This window comes from Microtus pennsylvanicus, chromosome 9 (assembly GCF_037038515.1).
Source record: "Microtus pennsylvanicus isolate mMicPen1 chromosome 9, mMicPen1.hap1, whole genome shotgun sequence".
Taxonomy (NCBI): domain Eukaryota; kingdom Metazoa; phylum Chordata; class Mammalia; order Rodentia; family Cricetidae; genus Microtus; species Microtus pennsylvanicus.
In genome coordinates this window covers 44,502,637-44,510,718 of record NC_134587.1, presented here as the reverse complement: position 1 = coordinate 44,510,718, position 8,082 = coordinate 44,502,637, and the positions used below count along the sequence as shown (strand labels likewise).

The following is an 8,082-nucleotide window of genomic DNA, read 5'->3' as shown; positions in this document are numbered from 1 at the left end:
GGTAAGGGGTTGTTGGGCCAGGCCAGATCGGCCAGCAGACACAGGCTTCCTGACTGTGTGTGGGGTGCCCAGGAGCTCTGGCCCTTCCCAAGGTCCTACCTGGTAGAGCTCCTCCTTAGTCACGTACGGCTTGCCCTCAGAGCTGAGGGCCCGGAAAGCGCTCTCAATCTCTTCACTGGACTTGACATTCTCCGTTTCGCGGCTGATCATGAAAGCCATGTATTCTTGCAGGGAGACATGACCATCCCTACAGGAGGCAGGTACAATGAGCAGGGTGCTCAGAGGGAGGCGAAGACTGTCCTGTCCCCTTTCCCTTCAGCTTACCTGTTGGGGTCAACAGTGTCCAGGATTGCTTCAAATTCGGGGTCAGGCTCTCCTTCCTCTACCATTGGCAGGTCATAGCCCAGGGAACGAAGACAGGATTTGAATTCCTGATGGTTCAGCCGGCCAGACTTGTCTTTGTCAAAGTGTCTGTAGAACAAAGCCCAGGGCTCAGCATATGGTCCCTGCCTCCCATCCACCCTCGGCCAAGGTACCTGGGCCATACTCACTTGAACATCATGCTGAATTCCTTGAGGGCCTCCTCGGTCACGCCTGTTGTGTTCCTAGAAGAAGAACAGAAGTAGGGAGCAGGCCTTCCGTGCAGAGGTGACATCTTCTTCCCTCCTGTGCCAGTCCCTTGTTGACAGCTGTACCCTGGGTGGTCCCGTACCTGGCCTGGATCTGCTGCTCCAGGTTGTGCTGCATGCGCATGCCCAGCTGGTCCAGCTGGTCCCACTGCTGGGCCAGGCCCACAGTGCTGTGTTCAGTGTACTTGTTGTCCAGGATGAGGGCTTCCTCCATGGCAGCCCCCAGGTCCTCAATTTTCTTCAGCTGACTTCTCATGGCTCGAATCTCCTGGTGCTTGCGCTGCCGGGAACAAACCAGTGTGAGATGGGGACGCCTCAAGCCCCAGAACCCAGCTGAGATCTCCCAGGGCCAGAAAGAGTCAGGAAAGGAGAGTGGGAGGGGGTAGGATGTGGAGGGGAAAATCTTCATAAAGCAACTGGCAGAGGAGCCAATAAGAATGTGATGTGCAGCAAGGACTTCTTGGCCTCTTCAAATAGGTTCACTTACAGCAGCTGGCAGAGACTTTCTCAAAAAGAAGCCCCAAGCTGTTTTTTTTTTTTGTTTTTTTGAGACAGGGTTTCTCTGTAGCTTTAGAGCCTATCCTGGAACTAGCTCCTGTAGACCAGGCTGGTCTTGAACTCACAAGCTGTTTTTTAAGTCAAGGGAAAAACAGCCTTGGCAGCTTCAGGTTGAGTGGCTGCCTGGCTGGGGGCCTCTGGGGTGGCCAGAGCACTTTGGGTACTCACTTTGGTAGCTTCGAGCTGAGACTCTAGAGTTCCTGACTCTTCCACCATGCAGGACCTAAACACAGAAGCACAGTGAGCAGGGTTCCATCGCAGCAGATCAGTGTCCACATTTAACTCTTCCTCCTGGTACAAAGTGCCAGAGCCCGCAATGCTGTTCACAGAGAACAACCCATCTGGTGTTGACCTCCCTCTAACAGGCCTGAGAAAGGGCAGGCACCATTTCCTTTTCAGAGACACATAGGCCAGAGGCCTCTCAGCTCTTGAAAGGTCTCTCGGGAATTAAATTTGTTCCCCATAGGAACAGAGCAGTTTCAGGCCTAATAGCATGATAGTCCCCCCTTTCTGCGCCAACAGGAGGCCAAGAACCCAACAGACAGGAGTCCTTGGGGCTGTAAGGACAGTCAAGACAGTGACAGTCCACTTAGCCCAGCTTTAATCCCCCTTAGGCTACTGAGGGGAAAAGCCACATTCTAAGAGACAGCATGGCCAGTAAGATAGCTAAGTGGGTGTGCTGGCCAACTGGTTCCAGCTGAGGACAGCGGTGACAGAACTCTGGATTTGGGTTCCAGCATCTAGACACAGCCAGGCTAGGTCTCCTTTTGAAGGCCATTTTCTGAGAAGCCTGCTTCTCTCCAAGATGTGTGAGTACAAAGAAGGTTCCCAGTGAACAAGGACATCAGACAAGCAGGGTCACGTGCAGGGACAGTTCACACAGTGCACACAGCCCCATCTCCTCTGTACCCATGTCTACCCCAATCTACCCCTGCGACTTCAGTGAGCCAGGAAGAACTCTACAATCTCCCCAAGCTCAAAATGCTTTAGCAAGGCAAGGCACCAGGCTTCCTCCTACCCCAGCAGTTGAGACTCACAGGCACGCCCCATCCCCCGGGAAAAGGGAGCCCCAGGGACGGGGGCAGGACGCAGGGCCAGTGCATCAGAGGGGAACAGAACCTCCTCCCAAGTGGCTAGGGTGTGGGTTAGAAAGCAGAGCCGCCTGGGAGTCCAGAGTGCATTGGTAAAACCACAGTGAGGGAAGAAGAGAAATAAGAGGAGAAGAACCTTCCAGACAGATCATCCCCAACTTCATACTGATAGACACGAATGACCCGACGATATGCTATGCTATTCAAAGAAAAGAAACCAAATGAATATACCAAAGGAAGGCGAGGCAAGAGCATATCGAGACAGACATGTGCCACAAGCTGGCAGCCTGGCATCAGGTGGGAACCATGGGTAGGTAGCTCAAGGGGATTGGGCCAGGTGGGACAAAGCTTGGGAGGAGCCACAGGTGAGGAAGCATGGCACTGCACAGAAACAAGACCAAGAGCAGCAGACATAGGGTGGGGAAGCCTGTGGTGCTCAGGCCATGGCTGCAATCCTTCCCGCCTTGCAAAGCCTCTTACAACCTGACTGACTGGGGCAGGTTTCTGTGGTCATTACCCTTACACACCTGACTTGCCCCTCTGCAGAACCTCTCGGACACTAGTTAATCCTTAGTCTGGCTTGGCCTGGCAAGAATGGCCAGGGGGATGGCCTGGGTACAGGCTCCTGGTGGGACTGGGAGATAGCCCTGCTCCTCCCGGGGACTCCTCCAAGCCCTATCTCCACACCACATTGTAACACAGGACATTCTGCCTTTAGCTAGGGTGAACAATTCTGGTTACCCTCCCCAGGGGGAAGATAGGGCCACTTCAGTCCTAAGGGGGCTGCAGAGCTTCTCTCAACTGGATATTGTACTTAGCCCAAGCTCCTAGCACAGCCATCCAGCGTCCTATGTCCACTGACCACTGAGGCTTAATGCAAATCCTTCTGGTCATGGTGGGAAAACAGGCCAAAAGGAAGTTGCTAATCCAATCCTGGTGAACAGGCATGGACAGGGGTTCTGACTTCCTCTCACGGTGACATTCCTTGCCTTGAAAGAGGGGAAGTGACTCCGCAAAGACCATGCGTTCTAGCAGGGACAAAGGGCATGGACAAGATGGGCAGCAGGCCCATCCTTGGAACCTTTGTAAGCCAGGCCACTGGGGACAAGGGACACAGGGACAAGCACACAAGACACCACCACACCATGAGCCCGGAGAAAGAAGGCAATATTAACCCGTCGAGGAGATATGTTCTGTGGAGATCCAAGCAGCCAGGAGCCATGGTAGTGTCCACATACAGCAGCAATCAGGGTGGGATGGAGGAGAGAAAAAAAATGAGCAGAACATCAGTGCCCTCAGTCACCACACCTGTCAGCTCGGTCACCACACCTGTCAGCTCGGTCACCACACCTGTCAGCTCGGTCACCACACCTGTCAGCTCAGTCACCACACCTGTCAGCTCGGTCACCACACCTGTCAGCTCGGTCACCACACCTGTCAGCTCAAGTCACCAGGGACAGCAGTTCTACCTTACTGGGGACAGGTGCTAACATCATCTCTGTGGAAATGAGTCACGCAAAGCGACCCAATCAGATCACACCAGCCTTCTTAGTCCAAGCAGTCCTCCTCACCACCCCATCTTTTGGGGGGTAAGACAGAGTCTTGCTATAGCCTCAAATGGCACAGAATATGTAACCACACTGGATTCAAGCTCATGGCTATCCTCCTGTGCATTGGGATAACAGATGCCAACTGTACTTGGCTTAGGCACCAGGCTGTGAACAAGCTCCCTGTGTCCAGGAGCTGCAGGGAGCAGCACATGCTTGGGCTGGCCCCACAGGGTGGGCACCTGGTCTCCTGGATCCACTGGTGGAAGGCATTGGCATGCTGGGCAAACTCCTGGCGCAGTTTGTCATTCTCCTCCTGCCGCCGTTGTTCCTTCTGCAGCTCCAGCTCCCGCTCCTGAGACAAAAGGAAAGCAGATGCTGCTACCTTCAGTTAGTTCTTGACATCTGGCCTCGCACAGGTGGGCTCAGCATAAACATGGTTCTTTCTACCTTGGAGGAAATGTCAGTGGGACTTAAAAGTGGAGAGGGGCATAAGTTCTACTGAGGCTGACCCAAACAACGAACAGCCCAGGGCAGGGAACAGGGCTCTTAAGGGGCTGGCCCATCAGGTGCACCTTAATGATCTTCTGCAGGTTCCTCCAGGTCTCCTCCAGGGCCTCCATGGTGAACCAGGTGTAGGGGTTGGAGGCCACGCGGAAACTCTTAATCTGGCGGTCCAGTTCAGCTAGTTGGTTGAAATCAGCCTGTGCGGAGCTGAGGGATGAGCGGAAGGCATCGTGAGCCTCTCGAAGGGCTTTGATTTCTTCCAGAGAGTTGCAGCGCACTGGATCTGTCAGGTCCTCTTCTGCATTCTCAAACCAGCTGTTGAAGGCTGATGCCTTTTTGGCAAAAGTCAGGAAGAGGTCCTCTACCTAGAAGTAGAGGGGCAGGGTGTCAGTGTGGGCATTATGTGGGTAAGGCAGTTCCTAGGACTCCAGCTCTCTGCCCCATCTCAGAATCTTCCCCACTTCTCTGCCTGGTGACCTTTGGTACAAGCTGTGCTCGTCCTGGGAGGGTCAACAAGTTCAAGGCTCCACATGCTTCAGTTTCTACTGCCTCCAGGCTTATGTTCAGCTCCTCTGGGCTGAGGGCACTCCTTCCTCACAGGCATGGAAGAGGAAAATGGGCTCTATCGTCCCTTCCACTGGTCCAGTTGAATATAACTACCCTTACCTTTCGGAAATGACTCTGGGCCTCCAGCAATTTCTTTTTCCGGGTAGCTGAGTTGGCCAACAGCTGGGTCCATCTCTTCATGAGGGAGGCATGTCGGACCTCGATGGCCTTAGACTGAATGTGTTTGGCAGCTAGCAGCTGGTCTTTGAGGGCAGTGATATTGGCAATGCCCTCCTGCTGGAAGGCCTGCAAGCCAGCATCAAATGTCTCCTGCAAAGAGAAGTCACAAGTCAGTGGTATGTACTGCAAGGAGCTTAATGTGCCTCAGCTCAGATGGCAGAAGCAGATGGTAGCAGGCCTAGAGCTCCACCTCTTGCTGACATGCAGCAAGACCTACCTATGTTACTACTTGCCCTTAGACCACAGATCATGGCACTGTTCTCTTAAGTTCCTGGCCATAAATAAACCCTTCCGTTCTAGCGCTCAAGTTCTGGGCGTGGCTATGTATGGCCTTGGCTCCTCACACAGAGCAGACCATTCACTTGTGACCACTTTCAGTTGACTTTGTGTAACCGAGTCCAGGAAAACGTGACCCACGGACCCTAGCCTGCTGAAGACAGACAGGCACTTTGTGTCCGAGCCTGGCCAGTCCATCAAGCTGCTGCACCTATGTCTGGTTCTGCATCTATGCTACCCCTCTGGAAACTCTGAGGCCCTAGACTGGAAGTGTTTACTACTGACTGTCCCTGGCCATACATACAGGAGGCCATCCAAGACCTAAAGGCAGAACACCGACTGGCCTTCTCCTAGAAGTGCTATCTGAGTAAATCCAGCCCACCATTCAGGCAGCTAACTGACCTGCTTGGTGAGCAGGGTTTGGACAGAAGACAGATCCCGGCCATAGTCATCAGTTTTCAAGCTGTTCTCCTTCTCACCTGTAAAACAAAGCATGGGACTGTCCTAGCCCTCCCAGAACCCAGATGGGCTAAGAAAAGCCGGCTCCAATTCCAAAGTCACCTGCACTCTTCCTGAGCTCACAGTGGCTGCCTGCTCCCTGTAACCACCACTCTGCCTCAACTGAGTGTGGAAATCTTTTTGGGTCACATGGACTGACACCAGAAACCAGTTCCATTGAACCAGGGGCTAGATGGCACCTTGGCCAGGCAGCTAGTGGGTAATTCTGATATGGCCTGACCCTTTGGTGAGCGGACTAGTGCTGGGTCTCTGTATTGCTTGTGTTGAGGTCTGCAGGCCACTGTTCGGTGAACCCTCATGACAGCCTGGTGTAGGCACTGCTGTGGCAACTCTGACTTCGGGATGTTGCTTCCTACTGGGCAACCAGGTCTGTCCTGCAGCAGACTCAGAGCCCATGTCCTAAAAGTTTCTTCTCTACAGCAGAAATCCCACTGTGTGGCAACACACCCTGTGGCTGCTTCGGGTCTTGCTGCACTACTCACCAATCCAGGACTCCACCACGTCAGCCTTCCAGTTGAACTGCAGGAAGGCCGAGTTCTCATCCAGCTTTGCTTTTCTCTGGGCCGCGGCTCTCTCCAAATCAGACACCTTCCCGTTGAGACCCTTCATCTTTGAAGAGATGTTCTCCTCGTGGTGATTGTTCTGGCCAGGGACAGAAGCACACATCAGTTTTGCTCAGCAGACACCCATCTGTGGCAGGTTCCCAGCACCAAACTGTCCAACTTCTGTCACATGGGCTCTCCCTTACCAGAGCTAGTGAAGCTTCCAAAGGGCGGTACTGAGTAAAAGTTTAAGAGTGAAGACCTGGGACTAGGCCAGGTCCAGCACTCGGGAGGTAGAGGCAGGAGGATCGCTCTGAGTTCAAGGCCTGGTCACTACAGAGTGAGTTCCAGGACAGCTAGGGCTACACAGAAAAATTCTGTCTCAAAAGAACAAAAACCAAAAATAAAACCACAAGGCCTGTGACTAGCAGTTCCAGTAGTCAGTGCCACAGGAGCACGAGAAGGGGAGGACGGTGTGAGTGCAGTGGGCACTCGGGCAGTGATGCAGTGAGTACCAGAGTTTCCAAAAGGGAAGAATCACCACTTACATATTAAACAGTACACAGACAAAGAACGGCTCCAGCCCTGTGTAAGGAAGACAGTAATTCTGGGAAGTGTTTGGATGCCATGGACACAAGAGATAGTGAAGCCTGAACATCAGCTCCAGCCAGAGCTGCATTTGGAAACACATGCAAGACGGCAGAAGAAAAAGAAATGTAAAGAAGGGAAGTTTGCCCAGAACAAAGCACTAAGGAACATTAGAACAGACAGCATACGCTAAGGGTCAGACTCAGCAAGGCGTGACGCTTCTCACTCTCCTAACCCAGGAGTTCTGGGAGCCTGGGCTGGACTCCAGTTTCATGCTGCCTGCTGATCACGGCCAGGAGAAAAGCTCTCCCTGGAACAAACCCAGACACCTAACTATTTTTGCCACACAGATGCTAGGCAAAGGCTTTACCAATCGGGGCACCAGCCCAGTCCCAAACCCCAATTCTCTACATGGCAGTTGCTGAGCTGCACCGTGACAGGAGCTCCAAGCATTCATCGTACTTGTACTGCGTCCCGAGGGCCTGTGGCTGATGGTCACCTGCGGACTGACGCTGCACAGCCTGGGTCTAGAAGCTCCACTGCTTTCAAAGTACTGAGACTTTTCCCCTCTCTCCAGAAGAGTCACCAGTAAACGTAAACTGTCCCTCCTGCAATAGGTTTCGCACAACCAACGGAGTCATACAATCCTACTAAGTGGACATTTCATGCTTAGCTCTACACAGTTCAGAGGGAAAGTCTGGACAGCCAAACATTAAAATCCCAATGAGCCAGGCGCGGTGGTACACAGCTGTAATTCAAACACCTGTGAGGTAGAGGGTCAGGAGTTCAAGGTCATCCTTGGCTACAGAACAAGTTGGAAGCTAGCCTGGACTATATGAGACCCTGTCTTAAGATAAAATAAAGTCTAGAATAGCCGTTTTTGAGTGATGGCTTTCTGGATGATTTCTGGTGATGCTTTTGAGACAGGGTTACCACGCAGCCCAAGTCAGCTGGAATTCCCTGTAGGACACACTGCTGTGTCATGTGCTCTCTCCTCACTTATTAATTACACTTTCTAATATCGCTACAGCGACCTTTA

The 8,082-nt window shown here is 52.8% G+C and overlaps 1 protein-coding gene across 11 annotated transcripts in view; it reads right to left on the bottom strand.

Moving 5' to 3' along the window:
* The window catches only part of Sptan1 (spectrin alpha, non-erythrocytic 1), a 72,209-nt gene that overhangs the window by 522 nt on the left and 63,605 nt on the right, over nt 1-8,082 (bottom strand). For 6 of the 11 annotated variants that reach the window (XM_075985662.1, XM_075985665.1, XM_075985666.1 and 3 more), the window contains 11 exons: nt 6,396-6,555; nt 5,797-5,873; nt 4,999-5,208; nt 4,401-4,697; nt 4,068-4,180; nt 3,454-3,471; nt 1,356-1,410; nt 713-909; nt 552-605; nt 325-471; nt 100-247 (listed from right to left, as the gene is read on the bottom strand). In XM_075985662.1, the coding sequence (XP_075841777.1) occupies nt 100-247; nt 325-471; nt 552-605; nt 713-909; nt 1,356-1,410; nt 3,454-3,471; nt 4,068-4,180; nt 4,401-4,697; nt 4,999-5,208; nt 5,797-5,873; nt 6,396-6,555 (1,476 nt within the window). Of the gene's footprint in view, nt 1-99; nt 248-324; nt 472-551; nt 606-712; nt 910-1,355; nt 1,411-2,414; nt 2,478-3,453; nt 3,472-4,067; nt 4,181-4,400; nt 4,698-4,998; nt 5,209-5,796; nt 5,874-6,395; nt 6,556-8,082 lie in introns of all 11 variants that reach the window. The other 5 variants (XM_075985657.1, XM_075985661.1, XM_075985655.1 and 2 more) reach the window with 1 other exon arrangement.